Below are 25,342 nucleotides of genomic sequence, written 5' to 3' on the forward strand. Positions count from 1 at the left end.
AGTAGTTTGGATCGAACCAGCTAGCAAGCTATGGCTAGCATACTGGAGTGGAAATATGCGGCAGCAAAGTTTTTGTCCGTCAAAACTTCTGCTTTTATGAGTCATTTTACCATTTGCGTGTCATAAACACATGTCGGGTAACGTCGCATTCGGCAGGATGCTCTGTTGCACGTACGAGAGCACAACTTGTAAGTTTAAATTGTTTTGTTAGGGGTATAACCCAGCTGCTAGCAGTCCTGCTAATGAAAACGCGAAACAGTTTGGTAGAATTGAACTAACTTTTGATTATCAGTGCAGAGATATTTTTAGTTGATGACAAGATTGTTTTGTTTAAAAAATAAATAAATAAATACATTAGTCAGTCGGTTTTAATCAACATAAACGTTCGACTGACGCTTTACGATATAAAACGAGGTTGTCCAGAAAGTTAGGTTACAACTTAAATACATCTGTTTGGGGATGCTATGCAATTAGTCTGTCGAATTACATGCATTTATGAAATATCAAAAACGAAAACCGATGTGTTTTTGATGTCACCACACGAAAAGTGTGTGGAATTAACACGTGGTTGTTTTTTTTGTTTTTTGTTTTTAAACTTGTTTAGCTGCAGTATGGATTTTGCGATGATTTGCTTAATACTTATTGAAACAATGTTGTTGGTGTAGTAGCGCTTGTCTGTCTGCTAAGCCTCTCTGCTTTTGTTTTCTCTGTGTTTATAGCTGAGTTTATAATCCCATATTATTCCCGTCCAAAACTAGAGCGATTTCTGGGAAGCACTGTATCTTTAACTGTGTTTACACCTTCCTATGGAAGACTTAAAGTAGCTGGCAAATCTGATGCTTTTGTTTTGCGTTTGACACATTTGGAAGGGACCTTTCTGTGTGGAGTTTGCTTGTTCTCCCTGTGTCTGCGTGGCTTCCTCCCACAGTCGAAAAACATGCATCTGAGGTCAATTGAACATTCTAAATTGTCCATAGGTGTGCATGTGAGTGTGAATGGTTGTCTGTTTCTATGTGGCCCATGTAATGAACTGGCGAATTGTCCAGGGTGTCATCCTGCCTTCGCCCTAAGACAGCTGGGATAGGCTCCAGCAGACCCCCGTGACCCTGAATAGGAATAAGCGGGTATAGAAGATGAATGAATGAATGAATATTTGGAAGGGGGCAAAACCAGGCAGCCACACAGCTGTCACTAAGCAGACGGAGGGACGGAGGTATCATTGCCCTTTGTGACACCATAAAAAGCTAATTTCTTGCATTTTATATATGCACATACATTCTGAAAAATGGCAAAAGCAAGAAAAGTAAAGGAAGCACTTTGAACATTTCGAGAGAGGTTTGCGGAAACATTGGAAAACGTAGTTATTTTTGCACTTTCGCTTCTTGATTTTGTCTTATAAACATGTTGTAGAATTGTTGTAAAATTTACGATAGTTGAAAAATGGTTTAATATCCCCTTTTTTTGTTTCAGCGTGGCCATGAAAACAAACCTGTTGCTGCGGTCTGATGAGCAATGATAGGCTTGTCAAGTTATGCAGGGGTTATGGAAAAGTCAGTGAATTCTACTGAAGAGCAGCAACCCTGCTCCTTGGTCAATACATGCTCCAACAAACAGGAGTCTGGCAAAAAGCAAATGCCAAAACCTGTCGGCGGATTCGTTTTAGTGCACGCAGGTAACCAAATCAATTTAACAAAGGTTAAACTTCATTTTCTGTTCTAAGTATCAAAACAGAAATCATTTTCTGTTTTAAGTATGTTTCACAACCCATGTTTTTGTCCGTTGTCCCTAGGAGCAGGCTACCACTCAGAATCTAAGGCCAAGGAGTACAAGCATGTGTGCAAAAGAGCCTGCCAACGTGTAAGTCACTTTTCATTGTGTTTCATTGTGACAGCTGAAATCATTGGGTAACACATTCCAACGTCTCACATCAAACTTGATGACTAATGTGCAGATTTTAACAAACCTGTAAATTTTGCTTCCTTTTTTTTGGTTAAGCTGTTGGCTTTAAATGAGTTGTATCCTTTCATCTTCTCCAGGCTGTCGACCAACTCAAAGCTGGAGCTCTGGCGGTGGAAGCAGTGGCTGCAGCGCTGGTGGAACTGGAGGTTTGTCAACTAAATATTGTATAATAATAATAATAATTATACCGCATGAAGTCTTGCTGTTTTTGTTGTGTAAAGAGTAGCCATTTAAAAAAAAAAAAAAAACATTAAAAAAAATCCAGATTAGAAGAACCTAATTATTATTTTTGGAAAAAAACCCTAAAACTTAAGTAACGCTCCTCTTACAGTGAGGATGTTTTTTTTCTTCTGAGAATTGTTTATCGTACATCAGTGTCATTATGTGAGTTTTTTTATTTTTAAAGAAAAATCCCTGACTTTTTGATCGCTCTTATAGAATGTGATGAGAAAAAACTGCTGTTCACTGGCTGCTTCATTTACTCGTCACAGAAAAGTTGAATCAAATGTAGTTCATCTGAACAAACATTCCTCCATGTTCCTGCTTTGTTGTTTGTTAGGACTCGCCTTTTACCAACGCGGGCCTGGGTTCCAACCTCAATTTGTCAGGTGAAATTGAATGTGATGCAAGTATCATGGATGGAAAATCACTTCATTACGGCGCCGTCGGGGCTATCAGTGGTAAGTAACTTCCTCTCCTCGTATGTTTATGCAACACCGCTCTGCTTAGGTTGCAGACATTCAGTCAGATAATGGCACAGAGTCAAGTCGTGTTCTCATATTGTCTTTTAAAGGTTTCCTCAGGGCATTGGCATCATAAATCCCCGGGCAGGAGCAGGAACACCCACTCTTTATTTGGAAACAATCCAAGAAACTGTTAATATGTACACATCTGCAAATGCACAGATTTCCTCGAGGCGCTTGAACAAAAGTCTTTTTTTCCCCTTGTAAGATCTTGTGATTTATTACAAACAACTCTCGGCTAAAATCTGGCGCTTGACATTTAGTTTTGAATGCGGCAGATGTTTTTATTACCACATCTGCATCATGAAACAGCCAACCATCTGATTGTGGATGATGAATGTAGCCGGCCGGTCTTTTTCAAATCAACACAAGGCGTTTGAAAAAATTAAATTGATCTTATGAATGACTGGAGGGGTAGGAAAGTATATACGACTTAACTTATATCTATAAGGAACCATAAGGGATGGGACCAAGCAATATTCTAAGAGTTCACACAGATTGTACAACATCAAGCCCATAGTCAATTTAGTTAGAGTAAAATAAATGTAGGTTTGATGTTGCTCCTTGAGAAAACTATGTGTGTGTTTTCAAACTTCAATCACCTGTCAATGATCTACGTCCTTGTATCAAATCCAATCATGTAAAACAATAAAACTCCATTTATTAAAATCTGACTTTACCACCAGGTATTAAGAATCCAGTCTTGGTTGCAAATCGTCTCCTGACTGAAGCACAGCGAGGGAAGCTCTCAGCTGGCAGAATACCCCCATGGTGATTATAAATGCAGCATAGTGCAAACTAATTGCGCAGTAATGCCATTTTCTGCAATTTCTTTTCATGTACAAGCACGTACTTTTTCTTTTTTAATTCTCTTAGCTTTTTAGTTGGGCGAGGGGCACACGAGTGGGCAGTCAGGCACGGAATACCACCCTGTCCATCAGAGAAAATGGCCACGAGTGAGTACTATTTATCAATGAGATATGTTGTGCTAGAGAAACAAATGCTATGTTTGTAAGAAGTGATCAAAGCTTGCGTGGATGCTTTAGGTCATGACAGTTCTTTTTACCCTGCAGAGTTCAGTTTGTCCGCGTACAAGAGGAACAAGCGGAAGATGGAGCTGGCAGAAAAAATGGATCCAGGACAAAATCAGAGGAAGAGAAGGCGAAAATCTAGTGAAACAGTGAGTGCAGTGATGTGGCTTGAATTCAAATTCAATTTTGCAGTCCAAATTCGTTTCTCCTAAATAGATTTTTTCACCCACAAGTCTGTCTGACTTCTCTAGGCTTGCTATCCAAACGACAAGATGGTGTCTCCCATTACTACAAAATAATACAATCTTTCATTCATTCATTCATTCATTCATTCAGAATCTGCTCGTTCTGGCTCAGGGACATTTTAATAGCAGTCAGTGAACAGCTGAATTTGGGTCAGATCATTTCAGCGGTCAGTTCGCTCGGTCTACTTGCACTAAAACAGGCTATCAAATATTCACCTCCGAGGTTCTGTTTTGAAGTCCCATTGTGTGAGATTTAGTAGCATCTAGTGGTTAGACAGCATATTTGAAACAGTGTGTTTTCATATGTACATTTTCCTCACACCAGCTGTGACGTCAGGGTCAGGTTGCCGTAGGTATGTGGCGTTGTTATAACAGGACCGCCTCCTGACAAGTGAGCCTACTCTTTGCGTAAACGTACAGTATTTTCTTATTGTTCACAGACAACTAATTATTTGTTTTCAGTGACTTTGTATCTTTCCAAGAACATACATTAGTATGTATGTTCTTTTTCATTTCCTGCCAAGAGATCCTTTTATAATGTAAATCTCTAAACTCTCGCTAACCCACTCCACAGATTCTAAGCCAGCTGTTGTTCACTCCTAATACTGTATTTCCCTCTCAAAAGCAATACTATTGGTCCTCCTTTGCAGAGACAGTGTTTTATTCTCTGCAACTTATGAACCAACTTTCTCACTTTGTTCCGAGATGAGAAAAGCTTAATCCTGATCCAAGAGTCCAGCCCGGATAAGTGTTCCCAGAAAATCGTGAAGTGAGTTACTGCAGCAAAACTTTGAGTTCTTTTCAGCAGAAAACGGCAGCGCTCTTTGATGAAGGACCGAGGCTTAAACAGTCCAGGGCTCACTGCATCCAAAAATCCAGAGGATATAAATTAGAGTAGATTAATAATACAAGAAGATTGTCTTTGCTTTCTTCCATTCAAGATTGATGAGTTGGCGTTTGTGCATAATTGGTTCTCTTCGGCTGATTAATAAAAATAAAAAGAAGACAAAGAACGGGGGCGAGAGAGACCTTCTGAATCACATGCAAGTATTTTCAAATTGAAACAACAATGTTATTGTTAACTCTGATCTGCTGGATAAACCCCGAGCATGAAATATCAATCAATATAAAGACAAGCAGTTTGTTGGCTTCAGGAATGATGTGCGACTTGGGAGATTGATTGTTTTTTCCAAATAGCCAGTTAACTTAATCAGAGTTCAAGGTTTGAATTATCCTCATGTGGGTCTCGCATGTCTAAACAAAACCACTCAACCCTATTAGGAGGAGTACGTGGCAGTTTGTTGCCATTCATACTGACTGCATAACATTCACTCAAGCAGTGGCCGGTCCGTCTAGCGTCTTTTAAATCTTCCGTTGACATGTAAAATAAATTAGCAGCAAAAAAACAAAACAATACTTTGTCCCATGTACCAAGAATGTCCATTAAATATTTGTGGGGCTTGGCAACAAAACCCTGTTATTGCAGTAAGTCTGGTTGTAATTTTTTTACACAACCTTTTTTTTTTTTTTTTTTAATCCTTTTGTGTGTTGGCCAAGCAATAAAGTCTCTCAGCACAATGGAGGCACCTGTCTCACGATGGTGCTGTTGTGGTGCTGTGGAAAAAAAAAAAAAAAACGGCGCAGAAAATCTGAAGCAGATTCCCGAGAGAAAGCGATGCTCCGAGCTTTTACAGTTGATAATTACAAATGTAAATTCATTCAGCGACGCCGATGAGGAATGACGGAATCGTCTTTGTAGCCGTTGAGAGGAACTTGCCACAGATTGTTCTGACCTCAGCGTGCTGGAGACGTAAAACAGATTAAATGCTCTTTTCCGCCCTCGGGCCTAATCTTCGAGCTCTCTGTGCTGCTCAGCCCTCTTCTGCTTCGTGCTTTACTTTCAATTTTCTTCCTCTTCTTATCATGCAGTCTGACTCATGATTGCTCACAAACAGGCCGTTCACACCCGCACGCTGTAATCAGGGAGGGAGAAGTGCTAATTAAAGTCAACGCATGTCAATAGAAAACAAAAGGCAAGAAAAAAGTGCTCAATGAATTCGCGCAGCGCTGCTTTTCCTCGGTGGTGGAAGTGTTTTAAAACTAGAAAATGCAGCGGGCATCCGATGTTCGCTGTTTTGTCTTTCTTCGCCTCCTTTTGCCTCGCCTCAAATCCTCACCCGAGCCCATTGTGCTTGATCGAGTCTGTTTGCATTCTTTTCCCGTCAATTTTATTCTCTCCTTTCTCCAATGTTAGGAAAATGGTTCCGGATGCCTGGACACGGTGGGAGCTATTGTGGTGGATCTGGAAGGAAATGTGGCTGCAGCCGTGTCCAGCGGTGGCCTGGCCATGAAACATCCCGGCAGGGTGGGCCAGGTACATGGAGGGAGGTGTTCATCCTCACAGCGTGACTTCATGCACACATATCTGTAGTTCCATACTAGAGTTTGACCCAGTTACTTTAAATGGAATTGCACCTAACTCAATATCCACTTTGTAGTTTATACTGTAAGCGCTAGATTTTATTTATTTGTTTGTTTGTTTATTTATTTATTTATTTATTTGCTGAAATTGTTTGTTTGTATTACCATATTTGTCATTAGCTATACCAATTCAGACGATTCAACACTCTTGTCACTACCCTTATTTTCTTTAACACGGCGTTAATGCTGTTACATTAGGAGTCAACCTGATTTTTACGATTTCATCATCATCACACCTTGAAAACTGCTTAAAACTTTCCTGCAAATTTTTCTAATGTAAAAGCATTGTTCTGAAAACCCCTTATATACAGACGCAGACAAGTTGATTTGAGAACAGTAACACTAAGCTGACCATTTTAGGCTGTGTAAGACGATAGAAACGGTTGAATACTTTCTTGTAACCCAGTTTGTAGCTTAGGTGATTTGGGGAACTGCCCAGAGAGAAATGTCACCAGCGCAGCAACAACACACAACAAGCCAGATCCTTTGATGGAGTCCATGTTCTCTTCTCCTCTCTTTTGACCAGGCTGCTCACTATGGATGTGGCTGCTGGGCTGAGAACGGCTGCAACATGAACCCATACTCGACTGCAGTGAGCACCTCAGGTATACTCCAGTACACTCTTTGACCTGCTTCGCTCTTGCGCATGTGTGTGTGTGTGTCTGTGTCTGTGTGTGTGTGTGTGTGTCTCTGTGTGAAACATTTAATCTCAGTGTCGCTGTCTACCGCGAGGCTGCTTTATGTTTTCGTGATGATGTAAATGAAAAAACAGACATTCGATGCGAGCCTCAGCCGCAGAGAGCCCGATAATACTTTCCGATGACCTCGGACCGTTCTCGGCAACTGATTCTCATCAGTCACTTCCTCAGCCTATTGAGTCATCAGTCCCTGGGTGTTGTTAGTCAGCTGCGTGCCAGGTGCTTCGCAAAGCTCCCTGGATTTGCCGTGACATTTGACATGGGCCAGCGGCTGGAGATGTGGTGGTGGAAGGATGGCTTGGAGTGCAGGGGAAGTATCGTGAATGTGTTTCTTATAACTTTGCTGGTGGGCCGTAATTGAGTTTGTCAATGATTATTTTGTGCGGTTTAAAAATAGAGGGTTATTTGTTATGTTTAAAATTGAGAACTAGAGATGCATCCAAAAAGTGATCGAGAAAGATACAAGACCCCACAATGCAAAACATGTATTATCGGCACATTATGCACTCAGTGCCTTTTGAACCAACTGCTCATGAAGAACTAAATCTGGTCCATCAGGTGTCACACAGTGTGTCCCTCTGAAATGCTGAGAGCAAATTTCATTGTACATGAAGTTATCTTAAAATTGTCCATCTTACAAAGTGTCTCACTATGGTCTTTTTTAATTATATTGAAATGGCCAAATGCTTTCACCACAGAACTTCTACCTATGACAGTAGTTTTGAGCCTTAAGCATCACCTTTCACATTCTGTTTACTAGATCCGCATCTCTCCTGTCAAAGGTGTTTTCATTGTGGCCTCCTGGGATAGTTGGAGGTGCAGGGTGGTTGCTATTGCCTCAGATGGAAGGTAAAATTACTTCGTACGAATTCATGGATGACTGTTGATTGTATTTTTGGGATTATTTTAGTTTATCAGTGGGCTAGACGGTTGAAACGACAAGTCGATTTATTCATACGACAAGGTTAAATAACGTTGCTCTTTATTTAAATGCACTTGAAATTACATTCACAACAATTATGAATTGCAGATGCAACAAGGATTAAAGTGCACAGCCCTGTCCTTCTTTTTACAATTTGCCTTTATTTATTCTCGCAGAAAAGAAACAGAACGCAAGAAACAAAGTCTTATCTCATCTCTGCCTCAGTCTCAGGTAGATAGGATTACAAATTCAAGCCCAACAGGGGGAAGAGCATTATGTTTGCATGGATTACCCCTCGCCAGAAGCCACAAACCCGGACTCCTCTCCTCATTTTCTGCAGCGAGAGTGCTTTGTGAATTTTCTTTTTAGATTAAAAATGCATGTCGTGAAACGTCACATTCTGGCCTGTGTCCGTTCTCGTCTGTGAGGCTGCAGGACTGCTAATGCACTGTCTCCTCATTTAAACAGAGAATTATTCTGACGTACTGGCCCTGTAAAAATGAGTTGCACACTCATTCGCAATACCTATACATCCTGGCCTGTGTAAACCCGTGCCGCAGAGTTTCCTCAAACGAGAATGGAAGACTTCTGTCAGTTAACAGCGCTGTTGTGAGCCACATGGTTTTTGAAAGTAGGCTGCGCGGCTGCTTTGCGAGAGATTCGACATGGCTTCTGGGGAACATTAAAGTCTTTTGATGTGGATATGTAGCCTAATGCATCTCAGCGCAGGCGCACTGATTCAATTGGACAGGCTGAATCTGGGGTCTTTCTGTAAGTGCCGACTTTCTGCATTGCTGTCTGCAATTGTTTTTGCATTGTAACGTACGGAAACATCACCAGCCGCCAGAGACATTTAGTGTAAAACAACAGCTTGTGTTCAGTGCTAAATATATCACTTTAGTTTGCATTGAATTCTTAATCATATACATATCACAGTAAAATACCTTAAACAAATTGTTTACAACAAAAAGATTGTCAACGCTTCAGTTTTCGCTTTGACAAATTTATGTTGTCGACGTGATTGGCCATTGCAGCCCTACCCAAAAGCCCCTCTTTCTCAAAACTGTGGGCTAAAACATTCAGCTCTAGGAATCTGCGCTTTGTGACGTCACAAAGGGCACTGACACCCTTCCCATTTGAGTGACAGCGCCCCCACATGGTCTTCGTTTGGCCCATTTTTTTTTGGCCTTATTTTTTAGCCCTTTCCAAACTAAAGCTGAGTGTTTTCCCAGGAGGCTGTAAACAGAGGGCTAATCTGAGTGATTTCTGATCATCTGTACAAGGCGGGTTGGATGATTGACTTCGGGTTAAAAGATAAAAATAAATAGAATGTAGGTCCTTTAAATATGACAAACCCATCTTTTTATATAAGGGAAATATTTATTGATGTGAATGTTACACTTGAAACATAAACTCTTTAGCTAACCATGGCACTGTAAATCATCCCATGGCACTGTCATCTGCTCCACTTATAGTGATATCCTGCTGTGTTGGTGCGCTGTCGCCTGCTGCTAAACAGCAATGGAGACAACAGCCAGTGCGTTTCCATCTCATCCCATATATTGGCCTCTCTCTCTCCGTCTTCCGCGCTTTGATGTGAGAGACGGGGAAAAAAAAAAAAATCTTTTTTCTCTCTCGTGGCCACGGAGCTCATAATGTGTGTTCCAGTACCGCACCTGTTTTTAATTTCCGAACATGAAAGACATTCCCATCAAAAGAAACGGGGGGGGGGGGGGGGGACGACAAAAAACAGGAAAAAAAAAAAAACCCAGCCGTTTTCAGCCTGTCACGAGGAGCGTGACCTTTGTCGCTCCTTTTCCCCTCCTTCATCTGACCACCGCTTCGCACCCCCCTTACCCCCCCACCCCTCCCTCCTCTCTGCCCAGCCGTTGTGTAATATGCGGCTCATGCGGCTCCTTTGTTTTACGTGCGTTGACTCTGCTCCAGCGGCTCCCCTCGCTTTGCTGTGGCCGCCGAGAGAACAGCTCGCAAACTCTGATGTTTGCTCTTCTCGCCGCTGCTGGCTGTCACACACTGGGCCTCCCTCTCTCTCTCTCTCTCTCTCCCTCCCTCTCTCCCTCTCTCTCTCCCTCTCTCTCTCTGTCTCTGTCTGTCTGTCTGTCTGTCTGTCTGTCCCTATCTCTGTCTCTCTGTCTGTCTGTCTCTGTCTCTCTCTCTCTCTCCCTCTCTCTCTCTCTGTCTCTGTCTCTCCCCCTTCTATGTCTCTCTCTCTCTCTGTCTCTCGCTCTCTCTCTCTCGCTGCTTCCGTGCCGCCGCGACGCCCAGGTCTCCGGGGAGTGACGCAGTTTATTGTAAACATGTTACGAACGGCACAATAGCGGGCTAAATGCGACGCTCTTCCCCCTCGTTAAGCGAGACCTTCGGACCGCCCCCCCCCGGGGCGTTCGGTCTCCGCAGTTACTGACCTGCATTCGGCTCTGTTGTAGTTACCTGGTATTTTACGGGGCCTTTGTCCGTGTTTACAGAAACAACAAGGCGGTGCGCCAGCCTTTATGGGCTCTTTTTCTTTCGCGGCAGCTTTTGCCAGATGCCTTTGGGGTTTTTTTTTACTTTCAGATTTCTCGTCTCTCTCTGCCTTTAAGTGAAGGTGAGCGTTGTGTTTGAGAGGGCGTCAATGTTCTATTTGCCGCTACGACCTTTAAAAGTGTAATTAGAATATTATCTGCGACTTGAAACAACCACCTGCTATGTTTTGCCTCATGAGACTCCAAGATGCCAATTAGATTTTATTTTATTTTTTGGTTTACCTTTGCAGACCGTTCTAAATGCTCTGTTATTAAGAAGGAGTGACAGACAGAATGCTAATTTAACTCCGTCTGAGCACTCGGTGTTGACAGTGAGTTTGGCAGTCGGAGGGATGTTTCACTTTCAAATAATTTTGGGGTAATTTTGGTGTCTGCTCGGCCTCGTGAGAACGCCGCAGACACTTTTCAAATTGCTTGCTTTAGTGTTTAGATAATAGCGATTTAAAAAACAACCCTCCCTCCCACCCCCCCAGATTGACACCCATTCAACGTCAAACTTCACGTTATGCTCACTTTTAAAACCCTGTTAGGTCCTTTTAATGCCGGCGGAATTCATCGTTTCTCACAAGGTTTTCTTGAAAAAAACGATTTGGTTGCTTTCTGGGTGGTCGCCACAGGCAGGCGGCTTTCTGAAAAAGGAAGGACCCCTCAGGCATTGGAAGCGCTTTTTCTATGAAGTGATGGGACGTCTTTTTTGATGCGAGTCAGACGTGACGTTTTGGGGGTGTGTTAGGTATAGGAGGCGGGGGACTATATGTTTAAATGCTAATATCTAGATGTTAGAGCAAGCGATTGAAAAATTGACAGAGGTGAAATTACCCTACTTTATTTATTTACTTATTTATTTATTTATTTATTCATTCATTCATTCATTCATTCATTCATTGAGATATCCCTTTAAGTGTTTGCATGAATGAAATGTTTGCACTCAGCTTTATGTTTCCCAAGCCCAGAGTTGTAAGAATGTTGTTAGACTGTGCATCTTTTTGATAGGTTAATTTATTGTTTTGTGTTTGGCCCGCATCGCCTTCCAGATGTTGCAATTCCCACTGACGAGCGGTACGCCAAAATCAGCCTCTGCACAAGTGGCAAATTCATGCACAAATTGTAGAAACGCAGATCACGGGGATCACAGGAAGTCAAAGGGTACTTTTAACAAATGGACTCGTGTTTAGCGAGCAGCGCACGAGTCACGTACATGCGCGCGCACTTTGCAGTGACGCGGTACCAGGAGAGTTACCAGAAGGGGAATTAATACGGAGTGGTTTCTGTTTCAGATTCCCACACCAGCTGGGAATCTGGCCAGTGGAAACCGGATTAGAATTAAAACCTTCCTTCAGCAATCACTGTCAGTGTGCCCTTGAGCAAGGCAGCTGGTCTCAGGCCTGCTACATACATACATACATACATACTGTGTGTGTGTGTGTGTGTGTGTGTGTGTGTGTGTGTGTGTGTGTGTGTGTGTGTGTGTGTGTGAGTGTGAGTGTGTGAGAGAGAGAGAGAGAGAGAGAGAGAGAGTTTACCCTAAACAGTCAAGCTTAGTGTAGAAGGAAGTCTCCTGCCAGCTTATTTTTCCCGGATTTACTATTGAATTAAAACTGTACAATACATACATGCTTGCAAAAAAGTAGAAAGGGATGTTCAACTTTGGGCATTTTTAAGCAGTAGTGTGCATTAGCGATGTCCTTTACCATCAAAACCTAGTGTTGCCCAATACTTATCAGGAAATATTCAGCATTATTGAAGGGTTAGACAATGTGTTCCTTACACGTTTGTCTTTGTGAAATTTAGGTTCTCGGGAAAAATCGCCGCTTATCAATTCATCGTTAATCGATCTATAAGGTCAATCAACGACTGATGAATGAATCGACAATTTGCATCCCTAATATAAACCTGTGAAATTCTTCACCGCGATACCTCCTCCCCCCGCCCCCCCTCCACAGGGCACCACGTGCAAAACCCAGAAAACGTGCTCCCTTGCAAAACAGCGCAGCGGGCGGACGGTACGGCCCTCAAAGTGTGTGTTTCTTTGTGCCTCCACAGGCTGCGGAGAGCATCTGATACGCACCATGCTGGCGCGGGAATGCTCCGCTGCCATGCAGGCCGAAGATGCCCACCAAGCGCTGCTGGAGGCTATGCAAAACAAGTTCATCGGTAAGACGCCCACGCGCCGCCGCCGTGTTCCCCCCGACGCGTCGGGCCAAGAATGTGTTTGAAAAGTAGGCAGCCGCGCGCCCCGAGAGGAGTCAAACCAACAAACAGATGTTGCATAAACGCTTGGCTTAATCGCGTTTTGAGTGCAAGCGGGCTCCTCAACAACAGGGATCCTCTTTGTTGTTGCCCCTCAAGTGTTGCGCCCGTTGCTGCGGGATGGCCAGTTTAGAGACAGTTTAGGGAAGGGCTAACTGTTTACGCATCGGAATGCCATGTTTTCGGATGTGCCCTCAGAAGTGGCGGGTTCGACGCAGACGGCCTCGTTAAAGCGCGTCGTGCCGCGCCAGCGAACAAGCGCCGCGACGGCTCAATAAAGAGCAGCGCGGGAACAAAGGGAACGTGGAAACATGTGGTGGTTCACTGCCCCGTTTTTTGGCCCCCTTTAGAAGTCCTTCCCAGTTTGACTTGGTCATGGACATCTGCAACACCAAGACTGTTGGACGGGCCGGATAAAGTCAATTTGGAGTTAATTCCCCTGTTGTTCCTTTCAAGATGCACGTCAAATTAACAGAGCCCCATAAATCCTGCCCTCGCCAAAGCCATGACGACAACATCTGTGATGTGGTGGCCTCTCGTTCAACTTCCATGTTACACTTTCGCTCTGACGAGAACAACCTTTATTATTACCAAACATATTGTACTTTCTGGACTATAGCTTGCATTTTTTTGAATCTTGTCTGTTATTTTGAAACAGCTTTCGTGTAAAGCTGCCCAGGGTACTACCAAAAGACTTGCATCAGAAAAAAAGTCAAGTTCATTGATGGAATTTAACCTGGAGGAGCTGAAAACTGCAAATGTGCAGCAGAAAGAAATCGCATCTATAAACTCTTAGCTACCACAGCTCTCATTCTTCCTTCTTCCGACACTACCTCAACAAGAAACATGTTGGAAACGCAGCCCGGTGGAGACGGAAGCGCTGCAGTGAAAAACAGTGGCGCGCAGACACACATTTTTTGAATTTTCCTTTTCCTGTTGTTGCGCTTGATGCCTGAAAAGCTGCCGACAGGACACGCTGCAGCTGGTAGCTATATTTGCAGCCGCTCCTAACCGATCCCCACTTCTTTTCTTTTTTTTTTTGCCGCATTTTCACCATTCATCTGCAATTCCACGTTGTTCTGTGCGCACAGTAACTCATTCCTTTCAAGTTCTCTTTTCTCTTTTTTTCCTCATACGGTGCCTAATTTTTCTCTTTTGAAAACCCCGTGTGCTTCGTCGCTGTTTGTTTTTCCTTGACAAATGACTGTTGCAGGGGTGTGTGTGTGTGTGTGTGTGTGTGTGTGTGTGTGTGTGTGTGTGTGTGTGTGTGTGTGTGTGTGTGTGTGTGTGTGTGTGTGTGTGTGTGTGTGTGTGGGGCGCAGGGAGTGAAAGAACGCCACTGTGTCATTAGCCTATTATGTGCTAAACACAAATAAAGTAAAGATATTATCATTCATCAGTCTGCAATATAAAATAAATACGCGCAGACAGAGTAATCGCTTACAGTTGTATAACTTGGCAGGGATGAAACTCTTGGTCTTCTCCTTAATTTGTGTGATTTGAACTGGAGGGCCGCCTTCTGTCCAATGTTTATCCGCCTTTTATCACCGACCCCCGCGCGGCGTTGCTCAACTCGAAGCGTGCGAGACGCAAAAAAAAAGCGTTGCGCTGCCTCTGTTTGTCCAGGCTCACCCTTCCTGTCGAGTGAAGATCGGGTTCTGGGCGGAGTCATCGTCCTGCGCTGCGGCCGATGCGCCGAAGGCCCGCCGCCGCCGCCCGAGAGCATTCAGGGAATTCTGGGTAAGGACGCCGCTTCCGAGTCGCCACCTCTCGATCGGCAACATCTCTAAATGAATAATTGCGCGTGGGGAAGACGGGCAGGAAGCGCGGGCGGCCTTTGCCGGCAGGTGGTCCCTGCTTTAGCTTTCACAATCAGGCTCCGGTTTCACACCCTTCGTCTCAGACCTCCCACCGTGGAGTCAACAGCGAGACGTCAGGCAAAGCCAAGCGTCTAAACACAGAGTGACTCGTCTTTCTTGCTTTTCTGACTGTCCCGAATGTCTGAACCCGACCCACCCCTGAGCTCAATCTGTGCTGGACTGAGACTTTTAGAGAAATTTACCATTACAAGGGCTGCTACCAATAATTAAAACCAATGTAGTCATGTAGGCAATAACCAGAGGAACGTTTCAACATATTTCACTCGGCTTCAAAATGTCGAGCGGGATTAGAGAGTCATGAAGACGATAGAAAAACCTTTGAAATTGTATGAGCGGGTTTGGCTGAAACATCAGCAGCCTCTCCTCTTTGACGCAGCATGTGTGCAGAAACGCTTCAAGGTGTCCCTTTTTTCCCGCCTCCGTTTAGCGACGTGCGGCTGTTGACCTCGCGCCGTCCCTCAGACTGCCAGGGCCCCGCCGCTGATTTACCCAAACAAACAGTAATAAACAGTGTCAGCCACATCCTCTGGGCGCCGCAATTAAGGCTTTACAGCTCACAGGCCGCGCGGCCCTTCGCGCCCGGGTCGCAACCTTAGCGCCGCGGCGAGGCCTCCCCTCGTCCCCGCCTCCCCCTCCCCCTCCCCGACTCCCCGCCAGATCCTCTGCTCCGCTTTGGTGACTGTTAACGTTTGTCAATTGTACGTGCTTATTTGAATTTGATTGGTCGGCTGCTGTCCCCCCCCCCCCTCACAGTGGAGTTCCTGTGGAGTCACACCACGGAGAGCATGTGCGTCGGCTACATGTCGGCCCAGGACAGCAAGGCCAAGGTGAGTTTTCACACGCACTCGGAGCCTCACGTGTCTGGATTATACAGTCAGTCAGTCACTCCGCACCGTCTGTGCTGTACAATACTCGCCGTGCACACTTCACTTGTGTATCGCTTACTGTTTAGTGCCAGTGGTGAGAAACTCGATCTCTCCTCTCTGTAAATCTGTCAGATTTTTTTTTATTTTTTTAACGCACACAGAGACTGCCAACATGTAATTATTTTACAGTTTATCTCATAACAGTTTGATATTTAATAGGAGTCTGCACCCTGTCTGTTTTCAAGCACCAGAACAATACCCACCTTGTGTCGAGCGAAGGCTTCATTCACCCGGTGGCTGCCCCCACACACAGTCAGTGTCTGAAAAAAAAAAAGCCACATTTTGATTTGTGTGAAAATAGCCAGGGCACGTCTTCCAGGCTGGATGAGCAGGAGTCGCGTTCGTGTCAGCGTCCACACCGTCGTGAAGTCAGTGAGACACACAGCTATGTTTTCACTTCAAACGTTCTAATACATTGCTGCTATCAGTGCCCATAGGGCGGAACGATCTACAATCTCCAACTGTCATGCAGGAAAGTGGGAAAAGTGCTGCATTGTGAAATGGGTGTATATACGAATTTGGCGCAAACGCTCCCATTAAACAACGCAAAGAATCCAGACCAAGTCCGAGCTGATCGGGCGAATGATTTGTTTGGCTATCTGTGTCACGCGCCGCTAAAAAGAGGACACTGTTGCTCAAGCCTGGTTCCGATTTCAAAGGCCGCCGTCCCGCCGTCCTCCCTCTGTCACCCCTCCCTCTCGCAATCTCTCTTAACCCCGCCCCCTCCCGGCCCTACCTGGTCCCAAAGTACCATAAAGTTTACTGAAAGTCAGGCACCGCTGGGGATATCGGTATCAATCTGCATATTTGCGAGATGTGCTCTCTGCGCTGGCCTCTGGGGGGGGTGAGGGGGCAATGCGTGCGAGCTCGCAAGCTCTCCGTTTGCTCTTGTGTGCCAGTGTGAGGATCTGGGCCGAGCTCAGTGAGCCGTCGGTGTCCAAACAGAGCGCTTGTTTGTTGCCCCCTCCTCCCCCCCGGTCTATTGACTCGGTTACCCGGTGTGTGCGCGGAGCCCGAGTCCGCCGTGTCGTTTTTGTGTTTGGGGACTTGGCGAACACACGCGAGCTGAGATAAAAGACAACTTGAAGCTGCCGCCGGTTCATTAGTTTATGCAGTGCATTGACCGTGTGCATTCCGTCAGGGCCACTGTTGCCAGGGCTCAAGTAATGAAGGCAAATGGAAAACTGTCAGAGCTGCATCGAAATGTGCAAGGAGGTAAAGATTAGGGAGAGAATTTTTGTTAGATGCATTAAAATAAAAAGTTTGATTGCACAAATAATAGGCTTGTGATGCACGAGAACCACAAATGACTTTAAACTGCAATCAGTCAATTTCAACATTTCCCCAATAAATCGTCTTTTCAGTAAAATGCTGTAGTTTACTCCTCCGAAGTACAGGAACTATAAAAACAAAAATTAGCCAGTTGTCTTATTATAGACAACTGGCTAATATATATGCCTAAACGACAACAACCAATTGAAACACTGTTCTTTCTAAGTTGATTTTTTGCTGTCTTTTAGTGCATACAAATCACGCTATTCAATGTTGAGCAAGTAAGAGCAAAACTGGTTGGGTATTTTTTTCCTCCGACCAGGCTGAGCGGCTACCTGTCAGGCCGCAGCTACAACAAAGCTGCCTTGTGGTTCTGTGGCTCGTCCCATCTGCCCACCAGAAAAGTGTAACACAAATTTTCACCACTTGCTCACCAGCTGGGCTGTCAGTGTAACCACGCAAGGCCTGCACAATATCGGGAAAGCAGGCAGTGCAGGATGAGCGCACTGAACGCTGCGATCTGAAGAACACAGAAATACTTTGTGAGTGCGTAGTGCCAGACTCTTTTTGCTGCTGGTGCGCTGCATTATATATGCTGATTGAAAAAGGCAACTGTTATTTCTATTCAACAACTTGCCTTTTATTTGGAAAGCCCACCAAACTCCAGCCGAGTGACTCAACATGAACCTACTTAGTTCTGCATCTGTACAGGTTCTCAGCCGACTGATCCTTTGGTTGATTCACCTGCATCCCTTCAACCGTCATGTTATCGTTTGCTTATTTTCTAGTGCCTCACCTCGGCCATTAACATCACTGTGGGGTTTGACTAAAGGTCCAGTGTGTTTATTATTTTTATATTGGTAAAAGCCTAATGTACAACCCAATAAATATTAATAAAAGTGTAGACAGTACAATAAGTTTTTGATTGATTGATTTTCCTATCCACTTATGAGGAAAGCAATCGAGCAAGGCTCTTGCTCACAGTTAGTGGACAATCCAGAACGTCTGACAGCGACTTTTGTGTTTATGTTTAACGCTCACACAAAAGGTGGGCGAGGTATCCAGGTTTCTGTGTGCAGGCCACTGTAGTTTACTGACAAGCTCGGGAGAGGGAGGGTGAGGGAATTAGCGCTGCGATCTAAGAATGCAACCACTTGCTGTCGCTGTTTATTCTCAAAATCTCCAAATGTGACACAACCTTTAAGGCTACTATGCGTAATGTCCACCGGCTGCACAACAACTTGGTGTGCTTCCAGCAGTTCTCTGCACCGTGCATGTGTGTAAAAACGGAAACTGCGACGATGACAAACACCTGTAAGTGGCTCGGCCCTAAACTATACCAAATGTTAGCCCTGCTGCAGGTAAATGAGATTGCACGTACAGCACAATCGCCTGCGACTGAGCGTGCACGGAGCGACCTGGAAACTGGCCGCACTGCAGAGGTTGCGTGTGTTGGAGACCGTGGCTGCCACAGCTGTTTCTCTGCACACATTCCTCCCATACCTGCGAGCGTCCCACCGGGTGTATCTCGCCGGCCAGTCAGCGCCCATCTTCCGCTGCCTGTATGTGATAAGAAAATAAAAGGACTCTGCGCACGGTCGCTTTAGAATTTAGGACAGAGGTCAGGCTGGATCCGCGGGCGCAAATCCAGCGCGTGTTTCGCTCCGAGTCCGAGGCGCTTCTCGAGTTAAACACCTTCTCCTCCCAAAGACTGACGGCCGGTGTTGTTTTGCTAGTTGGGCGGAGATTGCGTCGCCTTCCTCTCTGTGAGGCAGCGTCACTTTAAAGGACGGACGGGCACCTGGTTTTATTCAGGCTGCTCACCTGTTTGTGCCCGATGGAGGGCGGGGGAGGGGCATCGGAACCGTCGGTCGGCACCTCGGCAGCCGAAGCGGTCGGACTCGCGAGTGCGATTGTTTGTCACGTCATGGCGGGATGAAAGAGAGCCGTCGGATCTACACAGCGCCTCCCGAGGTCATTACCACTAGAAAGCCTTTAGCCGCTCAGACCGTTTGAGGACGGAGAAGATCAAATGCCCCCCCCCCCCCCCCCCCCCCCACCTCATCTCTCGTATTTGTCCGTTGTGCAACGCGTCTTTAATCGCAGAGCAGGGCGTTTTTTGTTTTACTACCTGTCATAACGTTCAATTTATGTTGCTCTTTTCATTTTTTGAAATAATGAATAAATAAGCGGGAACCACACCACTTGAGGGGCCGGCAGAGTTAAAATTGTTCTTTGGCCTGCGTGGGGTGTTAATTTGTGGCTTTGCAGCTCCTAAACACGTATGTTCATATCACTTAAGAATTTTGTTTTTCCTCGTGACTCACAACTTAGGTCAGTGCGTCATCGCCGTGTTTTTTTTTTTTTCTTTCCTCGCTCGTCCAGCCGCCGCATAATTTGTACCATTTGTTTGTGTCGCTTTCAACCCTTATTTATATTTAGTGAAGTTTATAGTCACTTTGACCAGTACCCGCTGCAGCTAAAATAATCTTTTGTGGTCCAGTCCATAGTTTTGTTTATTTTCTTTCCTCTGAGTATAAATTTTTACAGCCAAAGAGTAGATTCAGGGTACTGCTGAGAGTGCACACGAGGAGCCGCCCGAAACAAGATAATTATATTAAATATAATACAAAATAAACAATATAAACACAAACCAAAAGCGTCCAACACTAAATCAAGGCACATTGGTGTTTGTCAGTCAGCAGGTGCTTTGACAGGGTCACGTTTTTGTCGATCTGATTGAGTTGTTTCAAATGGAGAGATCAGTTTGTCTCATAAAGTGATTGGACTGATTTGTGGGTTCCCATCATGCCGCACGCTGTGGCCATTTGTGACATGATCACATGATTCAATAAAAAAAAAAAAAACAACGTTATTTATATTGCACTTTTCATGCATGAAAAAATGCAACCCAAAGTGCTTGATCCCACTCGCAGCTGCACCCCAAAGCTCACCGATGTGGAAGATGCTAAGAGTTGCTACTAGCTAGACAAATCAACCTTATTGTGTTTCTTTTTGCACGTCTTTTGAAACTGCGACCCGGAAGAAACGTCCTCCATGTTTGAAATGTGAGCACCGTCGTCATGTTAGGGGGCGGACATGCGTGCAAAGCTCTGACAATGGGAAATAATCCAATGTGGCTCGGATTGGATCGAAAATTAAATTGGCCTGATCCTACAATCTGAAAAAAAAAGTGTTTCAGCATTTCATCACATTACTTACAGTTCACTTAATGGTTATTTTGTACAATATGAAAAAAAAAAATCACGCAACTCTCTTGCGGCCAATTTTGCCTTATGAGAAGCCTTAATACCATTGTGCAAACATCAAAAGAAAGCCGTCTAACACGTCTCTATTAGCTGATTATTACTCGGCAGCGGGCTGGTCCTCCCCACTGCCCCCAAAACAGTTTTAACAAGGCCCCCCTTTAACCCGGCCTGCAGAAGATGAAGGGGCCGAAGATGAACTGGAGAGGGTCGCTGGAGGCGTAATGGCCCCCTGAGAGTGCTGCCATGTGTGTGCTGCCTCGTCTGGCTGTCGTCCCGACCCGGTGACAGTTGCCCTCGGCCTGCCGGGAGGAGGCCGTCTTCTGCAGGCCCCGCAGCGGACCGAGTCCGCCGGGCACGAGTGATGTCGGTCCGCTTTGACGGAGTGGCCCACAAGGCCTTGTGTGCAACGAGAGAGAGAGAGAGAGAGAGAGAGAGAGAGAGAGGGAAGAGGGATGACAGCTGCTATTGGCGCAGTGGAGCCGCTCACCTTTGATCCTGGCCAGTTGAAGTATCACTCCCCGTCTTCACAGCTGTGTTTGCCCTGGCCCTCCTCCTCCTCCTCCTCCTCACCCTCCAACTCCACCTCCTCCTCCTGCTGCCGCCGCGAGTCTCTGCCCAAAACACTGACACACTGTGCCTCGTTATCAGCTCCGTCTCTTGATAAACACTCACATGGCATCATCAGATTTCAGCAGTTTGCTGGTTGCAAAAACAAATGCAAGCATTCTTGTCAACGGAAAGGTTTTAAAGATCACAATGTCATGTTTTTTCTTTTTCTTTTTTACCCTCCATCCCAAAATTCCCCTGGCCTTCGCCTTTCCAGGCACAAAGACTGTCTCACAGCCCAAATATGAGAATACTCACCAACTTCGCAGCACAGTCACCGCCACTTCCTGCAGGCCTCCGCCTATCTCACCCACATGGAAAAAAAAAAAAAAAGGGAGAAAAAAAACAACCTTTCGCGAGTGAAGGGAGCAAACGGGTCATCGTCACACCCGTGTCGGGGGGGAAAGGTGCTGTCAGAAAGGCTCGCAGGCCCGTCTGGCATCCCGTCAGCTGAAGAGAACTGGAAAAACACGGACTCTTTTTTTTGCTTTTTTAAAACTCAGTAGTAAAAAAAAAAAACTAAATTCCGTAATGGCAAACATCCCGGCGTATTGATTTATTAGGTGTAAGTGACGAGTGGTCGGTAGACGGCGGCAGTCCTCTGCTGTGTGATTGATGAGCATCGTTTGCACCGGCAAAAATAGACGTTTCCTCCCTAATGGACAGTTGGCGGACTTTGGTAGACACCATTGTTCATGTAATAGAATGCGATTTCCAAAGCTTTTGGTTTTACATTGAGAAAAAGAATATGCCACACTTTTGTGTAATATCAATAAATTACAGTATTAGTTGTATAACACTCATATTCGTAGAAACAAAATGTTTGGGATAGCGCAGTGGTCGATAAATGCAAGTTTGGCACATTGATGTTGCATGAATGATCTCGGGGGGGGGAACCAGTGACCACTGATGTGAAACATCTGTTTGTCCACACTCTGATGACCAAAACTATGGATTGTTTTGTTTTTGCCACAAACAGAGGGCGGCAAACTGTTTTAAGACATTACAGAAAATATCTGAGAGTACATGTAGTGGAGTAGTAAAGGTGAGATTATCAGCAAAAGTCTGTCGTTCAAGCAGTGCAAAGGTGGGAGGGATGGCGAATGAATTCTAAACACCACAACTGATGAGGTTTGGCCAGAATTGTCCGCTTGATATTTCAATTCCAGAGTTCACAAGGACGGGGAGAAACGACTGCAGTTGGCCGTCTTGCACACTCAAAACGGTCGACCTCACGCGAGACGCAGTAACGTCAGCGCGGTGCCGCGTGTTGAGTCTATCATAAGTGATAAAATGTGCAAATACTGGTGGTATTGCTAGTAGGAAAACTCACTACCTGGAAGAGCAGAATCCCATCACACACACACACTGCATTTCAATTTTTACGTTTTTGCGAACGTATCCATCCTGTGTTGAAGCATTGAGGGACACTCGCAGAGCTATTCAGCCGCACAGCCGCGCATCTGTGTACGAAGAAACTCACTCGTTCTCCACAGCCTTTGCGTACATGCGCCGTCACAAGCACGCGCTCTGTTTTCCCCCCTCCCGTGCGCTGCCAATTTCTTTCCATTTCTTGATGCACTTGTTTCCAACTCCCCGCCTCCTTTCGCCTGCAGACGCACATATCCAGGCTGCCGCCGGGGACCGTTCCTGGACAGTGTTTGGCCATCGAGGGAGGCGTCTGTCGGCTGGTGAGCGCGGCCGAGTGAGCTGCCTCGGCTCCGCTGGACGTCGGCGCCGCTCCGAAATAAAACTCCGGGAAAAAAAAAACAAACTACCGATGCCGGAAGTAACTGCGCTTTAGCTGTTTTCAACAGGTGCCCACGGAGGGGATGTGGGGGCGTCGTTTGGATTCAACTTAGTGCACTTGCAGGCCTTCCCTCTGCCACCGTCTGCCTCCAGCATGTGCCGTACGCCACTTTCCCCTCCCAGTGAAGCTCACCCCTCCCCCACCCACCCCCCGGTCACAGCTGGGTGAAGCCACTGCCTTGTACCTTCATACTTTCGTTACACCTCTCCCAACTAAAAGTGGCATTCTTCCTTTATTTGTGTATAAGCTATCATGTAGGAGAACAGGGTCATGCTGTTTTAACCGTTGCAAAGCGATCTTTCTGTTTGAATTTCAAACGTCAAAAAAACGAGAGATTTTTGTTTTTTCTTCAACTGATGTCAGATTGCACCTCGTTCGCACGCCTGCAACCTCTCAGCGCGTGCCACGGATGATGGAAGTGCTGCACCGTGATGATTATTTACCATGCGTACGTCATATACTCCTATTGTTTATCCGACCACGTGACGTCGGAAGCGTCTCGGAATTTATCGGCGTTTTGTGCTTCGCTTGAACTGTTGACATGAACGCCAGCACACGCGCACGCGAATGTGGAAGGACGCCTCCCGTGTGCGAGCCATGCACTTCACCCAACCATGTCGAGACACCTGTACAGATATTGCTCAGGTAGCAAAATTTGGCTCCACCCTCAAACATGACTGTTAGTCTTCATTTAATGACTTATTTATATTTGTAGAGTCACACAAACAGAGATGCATATTTTCTTGCTAGGTTAAGAAAAAAGAAGAAGCAAAAACTAAGGAAAGCTAGAGACTCTTGTTTATGCATTAAGCCCGAAGACGTTGGTGCTTGAGGAACTATACTTGAAAGAATTATGGGGCTACGTTAAATATGAGATGTTGAGATTGTTGATTTCTCTGCAACACTTTCCTCCACAAAACCCTTTTCCCTTGACTTAAAATGCAGCTAATATAAAGTGGTATAAACTATTCAAATGATTCTATGTTGACAGTATCCGCAGTGCTCGAAAAGTAAATAAAGCCGATGTTGCTACACTCTCTCGTCTATCTTTAGTTTTGGGGGGGGTTTTAGTGAAACCTAATGGCATATGACATGTTCTTCCACCCTCCTTCCAAAAAAGCAATAACATCGCTATGGAGAGGACAGTTTGTTTACAGTAAATACAGTAAATATAACTGTGGTCTGCCAAAAATGCATACTCCAGGGAATTAATTACATGCTGGGCAATAGCTGAAGTGGGGGGAAAAAACATTGTGCAGGAGTAGCTGTGACCACACCGAAGTATTTCAACATGGTCGAGGAAATGCTAAAGTCTGTGCTAAGAAACGTGGACATTGTGTGTGTGTGTTGTGTGTGTGTGTGACTCAAACAGAGAACACATACACAGTGTTGCTCTCCCAAACCACAGCTATATATTTCAGCCTTTGCTTACACTTCAAGGATGGAATACAGAAGAACGGTTTTGCTGTTTTCTAGAACCGACGTGTTCTCTTGTAACTGCTTTAAAGGTCCCATGTTCTGCTTATTTTCAGACATACATTTATCCCAAACACACACACACACATCCAAAAAAAAAAAAAAAAAAAAAAAATGGATTTATCATCTGTATTGTTCTCTCAGATTGCCCAGGTTCTGCTTCCTGCTAAAAACAAGGCGGCTGCGCGATGGCCCAATAGAAAGAAACAGCACAGTATGTTGTTGTCATTGACATCTCAAAGGGTTAATTCCCAGAACCGGGTTTGAGTCAAAACTTGGAGCAAGCGAAATAATAAAGGAAGTATTTCTTTCATTTCTGGGGAGTTCACTGAGAAGCTGAGGGTGGTTATTGATTGAAAACATGGGACCTTCTAAAGAGCGTTCCAGAGAGCCCATGCATTTGCATCAGTTGCAAGTCCGGCCGCTGGCTGTGGATTGTGGCCACTAGTATGAAAGAAGAATTTGCGGCAAGAATGTAAAAAAAAAAAAAAGAAGAAGAAGAAGAGAGGAACAAACGGCGAACATTGAAGAGGAAGAACGAACAAAGTATTGATGATACCTGGCCGACTCTGGGGTCCAACGCCTCGGAGCCTTTCCACGCCGGCGCCTGGCCAAATTCATTTGACAGGTCAGTATGAGAGTCGCCGTCCCTGTTTGTTTTTCCTTCTGGAGCCTCCTGACCCCGGTTTGATCTCAGGAGAGGGGAGCCCATTGTATGTCACCGGACCCCCTCACCCACGCTCGCGCTGTTTACCATTAGCTTGATCGTGCGCTATCACGGAGAGCCCTCTCTTCTCATCAGGGCTAATTTCTGTTGCCAGGAGACCCCCCCCCATCCCCCCCCCCCCCCCTTTGGCCCTTTTCAGCTCGGACCCGCTCCCTTCAAACATCATCCCCTCTCTCTGTCCTGGATCCCCACCCCGACCCCCAGCCCCTTCGCTTTGAAAAAGGATCCCGGCTCTTTTAAGAAAAAAAAAAAAAAAAAAAAAAACGGCGGACAGCCTCCCTGAGCCATTCAAGGTGTATCCAATGCCTCGCGCTCAGCAAGGCTCTGAAATGCAAAACAGACGGTGGAGCAAATAAAGATCAAAGGGAGCAGCCTTGCCCGCCTGGCCTGCTGTCCTCACATGCCAGCCGCTGCTGTCACAGTGAATCACGGCCGCCAAGGCTTCCGCGCTCGCGCCCATCCCTCCCCCTCGAGGGCCGCCACCTTCCATGACACGGTTAC

The 25,342-nt window shown here is 45.5% G+C and overlaps 1 protein-coding gene across 3 annotated transcripts; it reads left to right on the forward strand.

Annotated features, from left to right (window-relative positions):
* tasp1 (taspase, threonine aspartase, 1) lies at positions 1 to 23,672 on the forward strand. 3 transcript variants are annotated; one of them, XM_076018909.1, is made up of 14 exons: positions 2 to 188; positions 1,471 to 1,672; positions 1,790 to 1,857; positions 2,037 to 2,105; positions 2,519 to 2,639; positions 3,389 to 3,473; positions 3,579 to 3,658; positions 3,776 to 3,882; positions 6,233 to 6,352; positions 6,986 to 7,064; positions 12,669 to 12,779; positions 14,502 to 14,615; positions 15,509 to 15,582; positions 22,445 to 23,672. In XM_076018909.1, exons 2-14 carry the CDS (start codon positions 1,513 to 1,515, stop codon positions 22,535 to 22,537), a joined length of 1,281 nt encoding a protein of 426 aa, XP_075875024.1. In that variant the 5' UTR covers positions 2 to 188; positions 1,471 to 1,512; the 3' UTR covers positions 22,538 to 23,672. The 3 variants fall into 3 exon arrangements, with proteins under 3 accessions (XP_075875026.1, XP_075875024.1, XP_075875025.1); XM_076018910.1 differs by lacking the exon at positions 22,445 to 23,672 and adding an exon at positions 20,397 to 22,135; XM_076018911.1 differs by lacking the exon at positions 12,669 to 12,779 and having other exon boundaries at positions 1 to 188.
* The last annotated feature ends 1,670 nt before the right edge of the window (positions 23,673 to 25,342 follow it).

This window comes from Nelusetta ayraudi, unplaced genomic scaffold (genome assembly GCF_046127955.1).
Source record: "Nelusetta ayraudi isolate G7.1 ecotype Tasmania unplaced genomic scaffold, CSIRO-AGI_Nayr_v1 ptg000008l, whole genome shotgun sequence".
Taxonomy (NCBI): Eukaryota; Metazoa; Chordata; class Actinopteri; order Tetraodontiformes; family Monacanthidae; genus Nelusetta; species Nelusetta ayraudi.

Coding starts and splice junctions, on each gene's coding strand:
- tasp1 (XM_076018909.1), top strand. CDS start 1,513: ATGATAGGCTTGTCAAGTTATGCAGGGGTTATGGAAAAGTCAGTGAAT. Junction 1,673..1,789: donor ATTCGTTTTAGTGCACGCAG/GTAACCAAATCA, acceptor CGTTGTCCCTAG/GAGCAGGCTACCACTCAGAA. Junction 2,640..3,388: donor CGCCGTCGGGGCTATCAGTG/GTAAGTAACTTC, acceptor CTTTACCACCAG/GTATTAAGAATCCAGTCTTG.